Source organism: Seriola aureovittata, chromosome 4 (assembly GCF_021018895.1).
Source record: "Seriola aureovittata isolate HTS-2021-v1 ecotype China chromosome 4, ASM2101889v1, whole genome shotgun sequence".
NCBI lineage: Eukaryota > Metazoa > Chordata > Actinopteri > Carangiformes > Carangidae > Seriola > Seriola aureovittata.
In genome coordinates, this window is record NC_079367.1 from 7,538,596 (window position 1) to 7,556,821 (window position 18,226).

Consider the following 18,226-nt stretch of genomic DNA (forward strand, 5'->3'; position numbering starts at 1 on the left):
GGAAACATTGTGTGCTTTCTTTACCAAAGAGGAAACAATGTCTATGTCTTTCCCACTCTCCCCTACTTCTACTTTCTGTCTTGCTTTATCTCTCTTTCATTTCAGTTTGCATTCCACACCTTAAGATGGGCTGTACCTGGCACAGTCATGTGTAAATTCCTTTTTACACACACTCGCTTGTGTGTGCGCGCACATATGAACACACAAAAACATGAGCTTGGCTCGGAGAGAAAACAAATCACCTCACTGGCATGTACCTATATGACTAAATGTTGAAGGATGTAGTCCTCCACACACGTGTGCTCAAACACTGCAGTTATTAATCCATTCACCCTAAAGGTAGAGAGTCAGCTTTATTTGCCTCAGTGTATGTTATAGAGTATGGCCTCCAATAGCTATTGAGGCCGTTGAGTAATGTTGTTGTACTTGTTTGTGACAGGCCAGAGAAAAGTTTCTCTGCATGTGAAACTTTTAAAATATAGTGAGTGTAGTGGAGTGCAGCAGATACGACTGTTCATCAGCTATTCAGCACGGCACTGACTGCATATAAACTGATGAAAAGACAGAAGGACTCTCACGTTTTTTTTTTGGCAAAGGATAATGGTTACGTACACCGTCTGGCCACAGCAATTTAAATCACCTTTATTACTCTCCTCAAGTGTTGACAACAGAAGAACAGGTCTCTTGTTGAGCAGAGTCGCCAGAAAGCCAATAAGTGGGGTGAGCCTTCATTGTGACTGAGAAGATTTCAGATGAAACTGACACCATGCTACTGTGACCAGACAGAGAACCCCTGTATTCACTCTCACAATACATAACACAATGCAGAGCTGTGTGTGTGTGTGTGAATGTGCAGGTAAGAGCTATAACACTTATCTTCCAACAGAGGATGGGGAGTCTCTTTCAAATTTAAGCAGATTATATAATATCGTTAACAGAATACAGTACCGTGAAACACAGAAATTGTGAACGCTCCCAGTTAAGGCAAGTTCTGAAACTCGGGGTCTATTCAGAAAAGGAAGTGATATCCCTGCCTCAGTGTGGGAACTGTTATATAATATCATTAACACATACAATGTAAACACAATGCTTGTGAATGGATGCCGGGAGAAGGAAGCCTGTGCCTCTCCACCACATCTTCACCTCATATCAGAGTGGGTATCCATGGAGATTTGCAATGAATTTAGATTTTTACAGTAAATTCAGTATTTCACATTCAGTAATATAGTTGTGTAAAACCACTGTTTTTCATAGTCCCTTATTAATGAGTCTCTAGACGAGGCTGCTTTTTCATTTTAATGAATTCATTAACTATTTGCAGACTCCAAATTAGTTTGCACAATACAATTTGCTTTTTTCAGTGTCCACAGGGACTTATTTGCGTCCATTTTTTTTCCTTCTACAAGCGCCATGCCATTGTGTATTTAACCTCTCATAAAATATCCAGCTGTATACAGTAGACTGTAATTATGTCAAACATTGAATCACATTATTGTACAAAACTGATACATACAGTACACTGTGTATTTCTGGGGGCGAGGCCCGGAGTAATAGAGAATGCTGCTCTCATTCGATATCCTTTGATTTGTCGTGAAGTGAAATGAGGTTATACAACATGATTACAGCATCTCTGCTGTCAGATTTGAGAAAACACTCCTGGCAGACCAGATGGATGTAAGGATGTAACTTACAATCCAGACCACAAAAAAATAAAAAAAAATAAAAGATTTAAATAAACTTCAAAAGGATTCTGTATAAACATGTAGTGGAGAGATAAAGCATTACACCAGAATGAAACTGAACGAGCAATGGCTAGAAAAACAAATACCTCCTCCCATTAGGGATAATTACAACAGTAAAGACAAGAGATCAGGGACAGGGATAGTGGTAATATGCCTAGAAATAGCAGGGGAGTCCCACTAGAGCATCCGAGGTTTTGTACAGAAGCTGGAATGGGAGATAACGGAAAGACTGGGCCTCAGGCCTTCACACAGCGGGTTCATGTGAGGGGATGGAGAAAGATGGGAGAAGAGAATGTATTGTATTTTAATATGGTTTTATTTTGGCTCAGCTCATGCCTGTTTTAAAGAATATTGTGCTCATGTTCTCATGCTCATAATCAACTTCCATCTGGAAGTTAAACTGCCAAAATAAACAAAAAGGTCTGTTCTTTAACAGTGAATTGTCCAGGCACTACTTTGTGACTGCAACATGGTGAAACACATTTACTTAATATTATCTGCAGCAGGAATTTAAATGAAACCATACTGTCTATTATTATTATTATTATTATTGTTGTTGTTGTTGTTGTTGTTGTTAATTTACCAATGAATATAGAAAGCTCCAGAAATGTTCAGTATCATTTATTTATACAGGAGCAGCCCATAATACTGTAACACAGAAATGTTTTTCTGTTATTTTGCCTGCTCTCATAAATGGATGAATGGTCAAAATAATAGAAACACCTGTCAGTGTAATGCAATACAATTGAACAGCACCACCTGAGTCAACATCTCTCCAAAAGAGTTTTAACAAAAACTGAATATAATCTTTATGAAGATATAGAATTTAAACCGGGGTACCTAATAAACTGACAACTGAGTGTATGGTTTGACTGCAAAAGGTCAACATTTGAGCGGTTCAACTGTCTAAAAGTGGGATATTCAAGTAGTTGACATAATATTACAGTGGGTTTTAACCTCATAGATTTTTGATTGAATCATAAACACACTCACTATGAACATCTTAGTTTTAAAGTGTGTCACAACCTTTTTTCAATCATCCAGGGTGTTTCACTTCCTTCAGTTAATCTTAAAAGTTCAATGTTGTTTTACTCCCAAAGGTCCAGCAGCGCCACTTCCTGATACACCTGTTTGTCAGGTAGGATAGTCAGTGGGTGCAGTGGAGAGACTGAGTCACGGCAAACCAGATAATGGACGGAATTGTACTGAAACTTTGACGCAACTTTTTTTTTTTTTTTTTTTAATCGCCAAGCCAGTGAACCCGTTTCCACAGACTAAAATGCGTCGACTGCGCCAGGGGAATATCGCTGTGAATGTGGTGTTGCTGCTGTATTTGCTCGGGTGTTTGGGTGAGTAAACAGGCCGGAGCTCGGCGTTCATTTCGCCGTGTTTCAAAACAAGTTTGATCTGCGAGAAACTGTGTGTACGTTTAGTTTAATGTTCGTGCATGCACGCAGGTACTTGCTGGTGACCGAAGTCAGGATATTTTTTTCCACACAAATGTCGAGCCCAGCTTTTTGTAGTTCACACGCTTCCTTTTTTAGAAAAGTTCAAGGAAAGACAAGTCTGCAAGAAATTAAAGTCTGCCGCTCTGTAAACACCATCTAACGCCATTTTAAAACAGCTCGTGTTTTACTTATCGGTGATGACCAAAATACTCATGCCTAACAAAAACATGGTGCTACAGTCTTATGCATTTAACACACACACACACACACACACACACACACATGTATGGACCCATTCAGCAATATACAGACTTCACATGAACACAGGAGAAGCCCATAATAAAACAGGACAGCGTAAAACGCCAGGTTTGGATGGACTCTGACAACTGGTATGCAGTGAGTTAAGAGAACTGCCTTTTTGCTAAGTACATCACAAACATGGCTGTAGCCTGTGGGCAGTTGTTTGCCTCTCTTTGCCTGTCTCCTTTTATTGAAGGAATAATAATGAGAGAAGCATACAGCAATGGCTGCTGTGGGGGAGATGAAGTTTCCATGCCTTTTATGTGCTGGGTCATCCCAATCTCGTTTTTTGTCCTGCAGGTGTTGGAGTAGGATTTTGGCTCTTGTAGTCTCTGGCTTAGTCAGAGGGAGTCACAAGTAACACGAAACTGTAGGGGCAGATTAGTATCATTAGGGTTTGTCTTTATTTGATAAACGCTTGAATTTTGTCCTAGAATTATGCCACGAGCAGTGTCTGCCATGCTGTATTTATACCCGTTTTCTTTCTTCCAGGGTCACATCAGGACACAGCAACATGGTGTTGTCTTTCTCCTGACTTTTTTTTTTTTTTTTAATTTAATTTAATTATTTATATCCATGTGGTTGTTTAAAAAACCATGTGTCAACATCACAACTGATGAGCTGCCAACTTTCCAATCCCACCACTAATTACTAGATTGTCAGCATCTATCCTGTCATAAAAGTTCAAGAGCTGTTCAGCTTTCAAGGCCCCTCAGCTTGATTTCCACTTTTATGAAGTGATAGCTTTGTTCACGCTGTCGACCCGCTCGCCCAGGGGGTCCTTGTAGAGGATTCAGGCTGATTGCATGATAATTCTCACACTACTTTACTGTAAGATAAACTTTGTCCTCATTATGGCTGTTGGGGTCTTTGATGGAACCAGTGGTGTCAGTCGGATATATCTGCTGATTGCCAAGCTTATTTTGCTCTCACTTAGTCCTCAGAGAAAATGCAGTTTGAGGCCTTTGCTTTGAAATGGAGAAGGATGCTTTAATTTGTGGTGTATGAAAGTCACTGATGGGATGATAAATATTTGAATTAGATTTGTGGCCACGTCAGCGGCGCAGCCCTGTCATTCTGTGATGCAACGATGGTCCAGCCTGAAATAGCTCTACAACTATTGGCTGGTTAGCCAAACTGTGACAATTGCTTCATATATTCAAGGTCCCTTGAAGATTAATTCTAGTGCTCAAACTTCTCATCTAGCACCATCAGCAGGTAGAGGTTTCATTCATGGTTCCCAGAGGACGAAGCCTGATCCCCTGGCTTCTCCTCTATTGCCACCACGAGACAGACATTTTCAGTGTTGAGTGAAATATTTTGACAATTATTAGATGCATTGCCAAGGAATTTGCTTCAGGCTTTGATAGTCCCTGGAGGATGCTTTCTGTTGACTTTTCTGACACCCTGACTTTTCATGTAGTGACACAATCAGGTCAGAGTTTCAGTTTGTCCAGTACTTGGGTTTATGACAGATACCTGCTAAACTAAAGACACTCTCATCTTCTCATTTAGCCCATAGCACCACTTTTGTAGTTTCATTTTCATTTTTGTACTCAGAGCTGCTGGAGTGGCTGTAGACTTGTTTCCACAATTTCTGGTTAATTAATGGTGTGATTTCAGTCGTCATAGCCTGAATAACTAATCCAATATTTACACCCCAGTGTAAACAGTTTCAAGTCTCAAAGAAGCCGTCAGTGCAGTGTAGAGAACTCTTAAGCATCAAGTACTGCTGTATAGGCATTGCCCTGGCTGGCCTCCCTTGGCATTCTGAATGTAGTGATAACAATGAAAAAACATCTTGCAAGAGACACAGGGACACAACTTTATCTGTAGCTGAAGGTCCCTGACAGGCAGCTGTGTAGCAAGCCTGTCAAACACAACAAGAGAGGCTGGTGAGAAACTTGTATCAGAATGTCACTCAGTTCAGTGTCTACTACGGGGAATTCGCTGCGCTGACACTTTAATGTTGCTGCAGTGTGGGCATGTTTTTGTAAATGCTATCAGGTGTTTTTTTTTTTTTTTTTAGTAGGTGAGTAAAATGTCACTCACTTCCTTTTCTCTTTGTCAGCCTCTATTCAATCCTCTTTCTCGTTTTTCCTGAACACGTAAACATGTAAATCTGCACATATCACGTTTCACCTTTTTCTGCTCTCATCCCTGACCTTCTTTCTACCATTTCACTTCCAGCCCCTTCCCTAGTCTCCTCCATCTCAGTGAGTTCTCCATCAGAAGTCCATGCATCTAAAGGGGATACCGTCTCGTTGTCCTGCTCTTTCACCTCCACCAGTAGGCCAACCAGTAAGATGACTGTCGACTGGTCTTATAGGCCCCAGACTGGAGGGCCACCACAGACAGTGAGTAGACAGCTATCACAACTATTGTCATTCATTATACGCATACACAAGGCTGTATTATATACTCTGTTGCAGCAGTTGTTAAAATTAATATGTAGAGTATGTCTGCAGTTGCAGTCCAATTTGGGCAGAACATTCTCCATAAAATACATTCATTGACTTGCCCTTGGATTTGATTTATTCACCTACACTTTAAAAGATGAATGTACAAGAGAACAAAGAAACACATGCTGAGCAGTGCACTAGATGAATACTGATGCTGTGCAAGTTGCCATTTATTCAAGTAACTATCTAATGATTTTTGTCAAATAATTTATTTGAAAGTGACAAAGGCCATTAGTTTCATCTGGTTACAGATTAATGGGTTTTTTCCCCTTTGTTTGTTGTTTGTTACTGCCCCCTGGCAAAAACCAAGTTACTCTGTGTATATCCAAAAGAACTGAAATCGCTACTTACTTGATTAATTGATAAGTCCATACATGGAAATTTATTGACAACTATTGTATGTTGAAAATCAATTTCATTGATGTCTTTTTTTTGATGTCAGGTTGGATATTTTGATTAAACATATGTAACTTAAAATCAGTTAAAAGGGTTCTTGTGTATCGCTGTTTAAATTTAAATTTGGACTGCTTGTTAGTGAAACTGTGCGATTGCAGACACACGATTGGTCACTAATCGAGAAAAGAAACAGCACTGCAAACAATCATTAGGTTCAGCCCTAATCAGATTTAAGAGATATAATGTGTATGGAATTACAGGTGACTGTGTTCCTTGTACAGGCATGTGACCTCCATTGCTCACTCTATACAAATGTGACTTATTTGAATATCTGGTTGGTGTGTTTGCATTCTCGATCACCTTGACTTCTCTTGATTTTTCTGAACAGTGTGTACAGCTGTGATAGTAAATCATGGCCTGAAGCAAAGTCAATGCGGCCTCAAATAATGTAGATGCTGTGTGTGTCAATAAGTCCAGCATCACTGCAGCAGGAATCTTCGGTTTTTAGCCAGCCACCTTCCCGCCCAGCATTTGTGTCTTTTGGGAGGTTTCCCCCTGGAAATCCCAGCTGGTCAGCTACCTTAATACCCCTTCCTTTTTGGTGGTATCGTGGTCTTGTTTGAAATGCGTTCAGATGTATCCATCCCAACCCATTACTGCACTCAGGTCCTCTAACCCCACACAATCTGGGTTCAGTTTCCAATGACCAATCCACTAAAAATCCACCGCATAATTTAAGCAGTTCCATTTGGACTTGTGGCGAGCCATCAAGTGTGGTTCTGTGAAATTGCATTTGGAGCATGGGAATCCATAGTGTGGTAGCTGCAACCCTATATGCCTTCATTTCCTATAGGAGCAGTCAGACTTAAGTGGAGGCTAATGTTTTGTGGCTCCACTGATATGGAGTGCTGTTGGTTTAGTCATTAAGCTGTACAATAGTTGTCTGGTCTCAAAGTGTGTAGGGGGGAGGAGAAGAAACATGGCTTGGTGTTGGTGTGTGTGACAGTCAGCAGATAGGCTGGTATTACCTCACAGAGTCTTACAGCTATAGTAAAAAGAAGGTGTGTCAGCAAGGGAAAGCCTCACCCGTGCCTGTATTTCCTTCCACCCAGCTCAGCTATTTTATTCTCTTTATCACAGAAAAATAATGTGTGGCATTTTCCTGATACATAGATGGGACAAAGTCTGCAAGTTTCTTATTTCAATTTCTAAACCTTCATTTACTTTCCATCCAATTTCATTAGCAGTTTTGGCTGGTGTATTGGCCCGTGTGTCCCCGGTCGTATATCACACTGGGAGAGACCATGAATAAGCATGTGAAAAGCTCCATCAGAAAATATAATTTTGCTGCCAAAGCTTTAGTGTCAATCTGAATTGCTGCAGTGCTTCAGTGACTTGCATAATTACCTCAGTCCTGATGAGAATTAATTTTGTAGATTGGAGAAGAGAGGCTGAATGTTCAATCAAATATCTGTGGAAGCTGATGGTAATTGGGGGATTTGGCAATTGAATTCTGCTGAATAATGATAAAAAAAATACATCTATTATGAACATCTAAAACTTGAGTTAGACACTGTTGTAAGTTTGCCAGGGAAAGCCTTTGTCTAATATGGCTCAGATTCGTAGTACAGGTTTAAAAACAGTCTCCCACCCTCGGTCTTATTGCAGCATTACTCATGAGTTTAAAAGGACCATCGAGACTAGTGTTTGTTTCCAGACTGAGCAGAGTCACTGACTTCAAGCTGCTCTTACGAAGTCTGAGTAGGGACATGACTGGCGTTATCTCTGCCAGGTTTACAATCAGTGTCTCAGAAAAATGCAGCAGATAGACACACAGCTGTAAAACCATAAAGCTTTATCAGAGTCAGTGATTTTTTATTTTTTTTTTGCCTCAGTTTATTGGGATGATATACACAGCCATCCTTGTTTACAGTGCTCATAATGTGTAAACCTTAGGGCAGTAAATGTACTCAATTTACACAAGCATACATTTTGCATCTTGATTTAGGCTGCATCAGTAAGTAGAGAATATTGCTCTAGGACTGTTCTGACACACATTTCAGTTTTTGTAACGCACATTTTCACACCTGTATCCTTCCAGATTCTACACTCTGCTTATTTTTTTTATATTTTCATATATATATATATATATATATATATATATATATATAACATATTACACAAGTACTTAACATTTATACTATCTGTAGTTTTATGTTTTGTTTAAATATTTGTCTTTGACATAGTATTCTCTGGTGCTGCTCCTTACATATCATGCATGACTTGTATTGATGTATTTAATACTTTTAGCGTTAACATGTGCACCTAGATCATATACAGACTGTTCATCCCTTGCGAGACCTGGTAATGCAGACAGATTTTATACATCCTATGACATGTCTACTTATTTTTTCTTCATATTTTTGTATTGTATTATTGCATGATAATAATAGAACAATGGTTAACTCATAATAATTGTTACCAAGCGCTCAATGTAGTAACATCCTGAATGTGTGACACACATCCTGTTGAATCCATGAATTGTGTTATTTTTATCTGTATTGACTCTCATTTCTGAATCATGGCAATTATGGATCTGTTGTTTGTAATGCTGAAAGAAGAAATCTTCAGGGGCATGTGGTTTGATACTGTGATGGGAGTGAAGGCATCCTGTATAGCATTGACCTGCCACATACTGCCCATGTCTTGTGACTTTATATACTATATACTGCTATACTAGAGGCCGATTTTCTGTTTGCTCTAAGAGCAGTTTTCTGCCTTTTTTTTTCTTTTAGAACACTTTATGTCTTGTGTGGAAGGAGGTGCATGAATTGGCAGGATGCAGAAACACCAATTGGGGATTTTAGAAGAAATCTATAACTCTGTTCTGCTCTGCTTTCAGAGTAGAGATGAAGGCCGTTCAGCTCTGATCTTATTCTGTGAATAATCTAAAAGCCTCTTGATGTCTCCATGTTGCTCATCTGACTCAACCAGCGCAATACAAGACGTAGCTGGGAAGAATAATGACTTGCCACTCATATTACATAAGCACTTACCAACTGTCTTCCTATATCATAATGTAAGGGTTCTAGTTAGGTTTTATCCTTTTTAACCAAGCCGGTGTAGTTCTAAACTGATCTTACTTTACTGTACTGCAGACTCAGAGCTCTGCAGACTAGATTCATTCATATCAGTATGTGAATCACCAATAGATCAATAGATGAGCCTGAATCCTGGGACAGCTTCACTTTTCTTGTTGTTTCTCTAGAAAATAAACAAAGGGTTAAATAACAACATGAACATATGGCAGCATGTAAAGAGTATCTAAGACCCAACAGAGAATAGGTGACAACAAATCCTTTTACTCCTTGCATCACTGATCACTTGTCCAATTCCTTTTTGTATTGATATGTTTTTATCTTCGATTTCTTTTTCCTTTCTAGTCTCTGGTTACTGGTGACTAATCAGGGACTCACAAAACTTATTAGAACACAAACTCTCCAGTCTTTGTTGACTGTGTGAAAAATAAATACTGTGGTAGTTCCACTTTTTCACCCCCCCCCCCCTGGCCACACAACACACTTCCACTCTGGATGTAGTGTTTTTGAGAGGTCTGGGTCAGCTTGACGTGGGAGTGATGAAGGGATGGAGTTTGTTGTGGAAAACAGACTGATGTGCTTAACTTAGAGGCAAAGGTAGTTTTATGAGACACCTGTAGTTCAAATTTTCTCTCTGGCTGCAAGATTTCTACACACACATGAATGTTCTTTGCCTTTTGCTTGGTCAGATTTTTATTCATATTTCTTAGACTAAGCGCAGAGCTCTCTTCATGCTGTTATTGACAATATTGCCAAAAGAAAATGTCCATCCACCATCTGCCCCACCACCTGTTGCGCTAGACACTTTCCCTTAGGCAGAAAAACGTTAAGTTAGATTTAGGAGTGATTTTTCTTATTATATGCACAATAGCTAATCAATAATTAAAATTATTTAAGTGTTGCTCTCATGGTGAGATTTCTATACATGTGACAGGGAATAAGAAATGCTCAACATATCATTGTGCATTAATATTTTTGTCACCTTGAGTCCGATCCGGGTGTGTCAGTCACTGAGGATTAGGCAAGAATAAAATCAATGAACAGGAATGTTACACCCCTGCTCAGGGCAAACTCCCATCAATTTCTTTACAAATAAAATGTAATTTGTTTTAACCTCCTCTCCTCTACCAGTTTTTCCACTTCTCTTCACGGGCGTTCCCCCCGCCTGAGGGTCAGTTCGCAGGTCGTATCCGGTGGCAGGGAACCCCTGCACGCGGGGATGCCTCCATCTCTTTGATCAACGCCACGCTGAATGATAATGGGACCTACACATGCTCAGTCAGAAACCCTCCTGACGTCCATGGGTCCCCGACTTCACACACCGTACTCACCGTCACACCCAAGGGTAAGACAGCACACATACACTTGCTTGGCTTCTTATTTCCTCTGCCAAGGAGGTTATGTTTTCAACTGTTTGTTGGCTTGTTTTTTCGTCAGCAGGATTATACAAAAAGTACTGAACCGATTTATACCAAAACTTGGTGGAGGGATGGGGCATAGGCCAGAACCCATTAAAGTTTGGTGTGGATCAGTTCTTTCTCAGGAAATAATATTGAATCTTGATCCTTTTTTCCTTTTATTTTTCTATTATAAGAGACAAACATGTTGGCTTGTTTGGCCTAGGCAAAGGTATGCACTTTACTGAGCACCATTCTAGTTTCACTATGTCAAAAAACATAATAATTTAACTTCCTATGGCTTCTTCAAAACTTTGAACACTTGAATCAATGCAAGACATCAGCTGTCAGATCTGGACTCTTATAATGTAGTCCAGATGCATTTCTTTATCAATGTTTGTCCTGATTTCACCTTAGGTGTCTGGATCTGGCTTTTCCCCACAATTAATTGTGTACTGTATACATGCAGTGACAGCACTGAGAGGAAGAAGCTTCCACTGACTGCCACATATTTCTTGTAGCAGACTAATCCAAACATCTCGTTAGTGTTTGTGTAAGGCTGTCATGTAGTTGCCTGCCTCTGCTGTCAGCAGACTGTTGATGGTTAGAAGCATGGATGCAGTGGAGGGTAACTCATTAGATCTAACTTATGTACTTTTACAGACTGATATAAATAATTGTGAAAGTCATCATACTAAAAATAAATAAAATGTTTTAATATTAATGAAGACCAGGGTTTTATAAAACAGTAGTTGGTATTTTGGAAAATACGCTTACTTGATTTTCTTGTTCAAGGACAAGATCGTAGCCACCTCCACATCTGCGCAGTGAATATGTAAATACTGAAGCGCCCACCAGCACTGCTGAAGCTTACTAACATGTGATATGACTGGTCCTAGCCAAGACACATAATGCCATGGATAACAGTGACTTGTTGTTTTTACATTTCAGTTTTTGTACAGATTAACAACACAATATAATGTGTTAATTAGAGGTGGTGGTTTGAACATAGCCAGGCCAGCTGTTTCCCCCTGTTTACAGTCTTTGTGCTAAGCTAAGCTAAGCTAAACTAACCAGCTGCGTATTCACTGTACAGGCATGAGATTGGTATCGATCTTTTCATCTCACTCTTGGTAAGAAAGCAAAAAATGTATTTTCCAAAAAAGAAAAGAGGTATGTTTTTCTGAATTTGTAACAGTCTTATTCAATTGTTTATTTACTACAAGTGCACATTTATGACTGCTATATTTGCTGTGTGTGATGTATACGGTGTGTATGTACAGTATATAATGAATGCTTTGCAGATGGTATAACGTCATGTGTATGTGCTGTTATAAACAGCTTGTTAACACCAGTCCATCTGAATGACCTCGCCTCCTTCTTCCTCCACAGCCCCCAGCATTCGCTTCTCTGATGTTGCGGTTCTCCTCGCTTTCATCCTCATCCCCTCCGCTGTCGTCACCCTCATTCTGATTGGAAGGATGTTCTGTCCCAAGAAACAACACAACCAATCGAAGGGCTACAGATCACCCATAGAGGTCACAGAGGGGTGAGTAGTTTCAATCAGCCAATCACTGCTTGCGGGTCAGTCAGTCAGTCATTGTAGCCTTTGATGGTTATGGATGTGGCTCTGCATTGCCAGTTTGATGAAGGTTAAACAAGAATCTGAATTTGAGTCAGGGGTCTGATTCCCAAAGGATCTGCCTGTTGTAGAAAGTTGCAGTGAATCAGTGAGAGGTCCGGCACTAATGTCTGCAGTTAGACATCTACAGGCAGGTTTATAGTGAGGCACTCTGTGGTTTAAAGTCACACTGGAGCTGGTATTTGCTCTTTGGACTGGAGTAATACAGGGATATAAACAAACAAGCGTTACTCCACTGTAATACATGTGGAACAGATTCCATAAATTACCATGACAGATTATATAACCAGTGGGCAGCAACTCAAGTTCACATCGGTCTGTTATCTTTGTTTTTATTATCCAGAAAAGGTCAATGTTGTCATTATTTGTTTTGACCTCTCAGAAGCTACATCATTAAAAAAAAAAAAAAAAAAATACATGTGTATAGTGAACATCCAGCACTATCTAAACTGCAGCATTACAACATCTCCTTTTTTGTTTTCTTTCCATTGTTGTCTTTATTTGGAATTCCCAAACCCACAATAGACGACCCTGTAAGCTGCATTCAAGTGTCTTCTTACAGCAGGAAACGGGACACATTTTTAAAAGAATAGTGGATTTTGGGCCAAGAGTTAGATGAGAAGATTAATCTCATTCTAATACCTAAACAGTAAATATAAAGCTGGAGCTAGCAGCTGGACAGCTTAGTTAACATGAACACAGCCCAAAAATATGCTGTTTTTAAACTTGAGTTAATCTACAGATATAAACAAATGATATACAGTGTGTTCATTAGTGAGCTTTATAAGTGCTGGTAGACAGTGTTTGTTACCTTTGGACCAAACCAGATTAGTGGTATCTCTCTGTTTCCAGTCTTTATGCTAAGCTAAGCTAATTGTGTGCTCGATCTAGCTCTGCCCAGGTCAAATTGATCACAACAAGCATATGACTGTTATAACCAAAATTCTTTTCCTTTTTCTTTATTTCTCATGAGGATTTACATTTGCATATTCATGACATAAATATAAAGTAATGAAAGGGACAGCCTAGCTATTTACTAATTTAAAGATTAAAACATGAATTAAAATAACATGAACTGCAGTGTGGCTCTCTCCTGCTCCAAGGCCAGTCTGACTAGTCAGGGTGAAAGCTGAACTCATTGAGCCACTGTGGTGAAGATATCACATGGTGCATACACACAATCACACACTCACACGCACTTACACAGAGAGTACGAAGACTACAACGGTTTAAAGTTTTCTCTCCATATGTTGTCATGCGTGAAAAGGCCCAAAGGGAGCACTGAGAGCGGACTGCTTGATATCTCTTAAGTGAATTATTTACACAACATTTGTATAGGAATGATACTGCCCCAAGCTTTTTGATCCATAAAAGCCAGCTGATCACTGTATTTCCTCAATTGTTTAATTAATCTTTTAATGTGTAGAATAGAAATCACTTGTGGTGAGAATGTGTTTAAATCATTGTACTATTTTTGTTGTAAGTCAGTAAAGTCTGAGAGTAAAGCCTCAGTTCAAACATTTATAAGTTATTCAGAATCAGATTTATTTGTCATCTCATAATATCTACTTTGTGTTTTCTTGCGTGATTGCTGTCTCGAAATCAATCAATACACCTTAAATGTCTATATGACAACTATGACTATTTCGTTTGTTTTTATTAGCTCTCTACATGACGGGGTAACGTCAGGTTACCCAATGAGCGAGAGAGAAAGAGGAGTGGCCAAAAAAGCGAGTGTGTCCCTCATTGACCCCAGAAGTTCTTTTTACCACCGTATAAAGCAGCAGGATCAGAAACTGAACTAAATGACGTGTTCTGTCTGTCTGTCTGTCTGTCGATCTCCTCGGCGTGTGTGTACGTGTTGCAAGCGTCAGTTATATGCAGTTATATAAGTTAAACTGTGGCAGGCAAATTAAATTTAGTATTAATTTAATGCTACAAATACTAAGCAACTACACTGATGGGAAAACAAGTCAAAAAATTGTCTCGACATTTGCAAAGGCATGAGCAATTGGTGATCGTTCTAATGATCGTGTGTGTGTGTGTCCACATTCTTTTAGCAGTATGAACACAAATGCATCATGGGCCACACTGAAGGACGCCTACGTATACTGACGTCCCCTGACACAGTCTGATCAGTCCCGCCACAGTTTCATAGGCCCTGTTCAGACCTGGTATTAACATCCGTCTCGGGTGATCCGATCACATGTGGACAGCTCTCAGATCGTCAGTTCACACCTGACTTTATAACGCGTCTCCACATGCGTTTCGATTGACCACTTGTGATCGGATCTCACTTCCCTGCTTTTATGCAAAATAAACAGGTATGAGTTGTTGTTTATAGCCAATCGACAGACGGGTCCGTTGTTAATGTGCTCGTGTGTTTGTCTTTATTTACAGTCCATGGTGTGTGTGAGAGCGAGCGAGTGGGGCACGGAGGGGTTATTTGTATATGAAGCAGGTAGGAGAGATGCGATCACAAGTGGTCAATCGGGACGCATGTGGAGACGCAAGTCAGGTGTGAACTGACGTACTTGCAGCTGTCCACTTGTGATCGGTTCACTGAAGACGCATGTTAATACTAGTGCTGATCGATTAATCTTGTCATCGCGATATGAACGTGCAATAAACACATCGCAATAGACTGACTGAAACGTGTAGAATTAGAAAAAATAATTTTATTTATACACGCCACGCATGCAGGGTTTTCATGGGGCAGGGCATGTGTGCTGCAGCCTCACACACACACACACACACACACACACACACACACACACACACACACACACACACACACACCACAGAGGCGGCAGTGGAGACCAGTGAGGAGTGAACTTTGTACTAGAGCTGAAAACAATCACGGTCGTAGCTCTGTGAGTGTCCTCACAACTTTTGCGGGTAAAAAAGCAACTAGCATCGTTCATCACACCACCTGTTCAACAAGATTCAAACACAAAGAAAGGCAACATCTCCATCCATGTTGTTCACGATCGCAGCGTGCTAACATTAACCTAATAGTGAACTGTTATAAACAAGCTGAAAGGAAAACTTTCTGTGTGTAGACTGCAGCTTCATTTGCCGTAAACTTCTAGCTGCAGTGTGAGACAGCAGCCTCCCCCCTCTCCGCAATGTTACCTGCAGCACAGGGAGGAGGATGGATGAGATGACCTTTTGTCTGTGTTCTTCATTCACCTTTGCTCAGCAAAACTGTATGTGCACACTTCAGTATTTGTTTATTTTATTGCATTTAATATTGTCAATGAACGGTATCACCGCATCGCAAATTTTCCTCACATCGTGCGGGTCTAGAGTGAGATATCGTTCTCCGCTGGTCAGGGGCTGTATGACAGACACATTAAAAAGAGAAAATATATTGAAAAGACGAGTTGCATATTTAAAAAGAGGGACACATTTTGTGCATTGTACGATACAGTAACTTAGGCACTGGTTTATTTTACAATGCTGAGTATTGTTGTTCAAATGACATTTTCCTCATTCACACCTATGAAGCATGTAAACACTGTGTCAAAATGTAACAAGCAGGCTTTGTTATTGTAGTGAGTGCCATTAATGTGATTACTGACCAGCTTTTGTTGTTCATTCCGCATCCATCAGAGAGGAGTACGGCATCCACCCACCGGGGGCCAAAGTAAAGAGGGCCACATGCTGTGACCTATATTTGATGGTACAGTACCGAACGTTTCATTATAGCACAATACCTTTCAACACATAAATAACTTAATGAGACATGTCTGCCAGATCTGTTTCACATGTTTAATTTTATATGCCCTCTGAGTCTGACAACAGGACTTGATGGTTCATAAAATATTGATTTTGCCGATGTTGTTATTTTGTCTGGGTCTATATTGTATATGTGTGTGTGTGTGTGTATATGTGTGTGTAGCTTCACCTGACTGTCTAGTTTTCTGCTTCTCCAGTGTATCCACGGCTCAGATGATGAAGAGGAGCATTACAACCTGAAAAAGCAGCCTCCCACAGACGAAGGCTTTGCTGAGTCTCAGTGCTAGAGAACCCTGGTGGTTGGGAGATGTAACTGCAACATGTGGACCCACATGGTGCCTTTAAAAATGGGAGGTACTGAATAGGGATCAATTCTGGATTCATGTCTTCTGTGCCACCATCAACCACTCACCAAGTCACTATGGTGAAAGATTTAACTTTTAGTTGTGACCCCCTTTTCTATTTTTGTCTTGAGACAGTCTGAATTGTTCATCTTCACGTGACACTCACTCTCTAAAATACAGACTGCCAATAATTTGATTTACCTTTTGTCCATGAGCTAAATTTCTAAAGGCTTCCCAGGAACCACTTCACAGCTTTTACACCAGTGTGCTGTGAGACATCAGAGGTATTCATTCCTTAATCTGAGAGCTCTTGGTTTTGATGAGACATTTGTTTGTTGTGTCTGTCGGTATCGTTCCGTACATGCAAACACAAATACACAAACAAACACTATATATATATATATATATATATTTATATCTTTGATGATTTTTATGTTTCACTTTCTTATTGTGAAGGAGATAGATATGTTTTGTCTAATTTATTGCTTGTGTCTGAGCGGCTGTACTATATGAAACCTGCTTCTGTTGAGCTGTAGTGGAATATTTCTGTTATATCCTTAACATTTTGAGAGAAAATAAATGGTTTGATTTGGAACATTAGTTGTGACCACTTAATACTATTGATACACAACACTACAATATCTTTGAAATATTTTTCAGAATTTTACTGTACCATGTCAGCGGTAAATGTGTGTGTGCCATCGTTCCACTCAGTATACTTTGAGGATGTCTGGATGTAGAGTTTTGATTTTGAAAAATTAGCTTGCTAGTGTTGATTAATGTTTTAGAAATGTTTTTGCATAAATAAATAGTTTATGGCTTTGTGAGAGGATGAACATGACTACAGTAAGTTGATATAAAGAATTTGTTAATTACATTAATGCATCTTCGTTAGCAAACAGGAGACCATTTGTTAGCAAAGCTGATAACATACGGCCACCATGTTCTCCTCCAGCTCTCTCTTTGTTTGGTCTGTTGCACTATTCATGAATGGGTCTCTTCCACTATTCATGAATGTTCTTGAATATTCCTTTAAAAACTCTGAGGACAGGCTGGAGTCACACGGCTTCACTCGCAAATTGCGGCAGCATCTGTCTCATCTGCGCGGTCGTGGGACTAGAGAGTCATGAAAAGACCTAATAAAAAGCTGCCAAATGGAACACAGAAAACGATAAGTCCTCATTCTGTCTCATTTCTTTTCTATTTCTCATTCAGTTCATTCATGCCCTCTAGGTTTTAATAATTCACACACAGCTATGGTGAAACAATTATCATTCCTGCTTCATCTGAACTACCATGGCAACAACTTACTGAAGTCAGGCAGGGAAAAAAAATATTTAAAAAATTGATTGAAGAAAGAATGTACTGATAACTGACTGCCTGGACATCATTTTCTGCATAAACCTTGTTGGAGATGGGGGGGTTATTCAGATTTTTTTCTTTTTTTTTTATTACAGGCTGAATGGTCATAATATTGTCACTGCCCGATAGTGTATCATTTACATGCACATATTTACCATTTCACTGTAGATCTGCTTATTCAGCTGTCAAGTTATTGTTACTGGCTGCAAATCACAGCAAGTGTTAACAGTGAAATACAAAACTCTCCTAGGAAGAGGAGGCCAGACCCACCAGCAATGGCTGAACCAGCTCCAC

At 39.8% G+C, this 18,226-nt stretch overlaps 1 protein-coding gene across 1 annotated transcript; it reads left to right on the forward strand.

The window, feature by feature from the left end:
* Positions 1 to 2,873: 2,873 nt before the first annotated feature.
* mpzl3 (myelin protein zero-like 3) lies at positions 2,874 to 17,406 on the forward strand. The gene is made up of 6 exons (XM_056374800.1): positions 2,874 to 3,091; positions 5,681 to 5,847; positions 10,578 to 10,791; positions 12,236 to 12,392; positions 16,101 to 16,170; positions 16,424 to 17,406. Exons 1-6 carry the CDS (start codon positions 3,022 to 3,024, stop codon positions 16,511 to 16,513), a joined length of 768 nt encoding a protein of 255 aa, XP_056230775.1. The 5' UTR covers positions 2,874 to 3,021; the 3' UTR covers positions 16,514 to 17,406.
* The last annotated feature ends 820 nt before the right edge of the window (positions 17,407 to 18,226 follow it).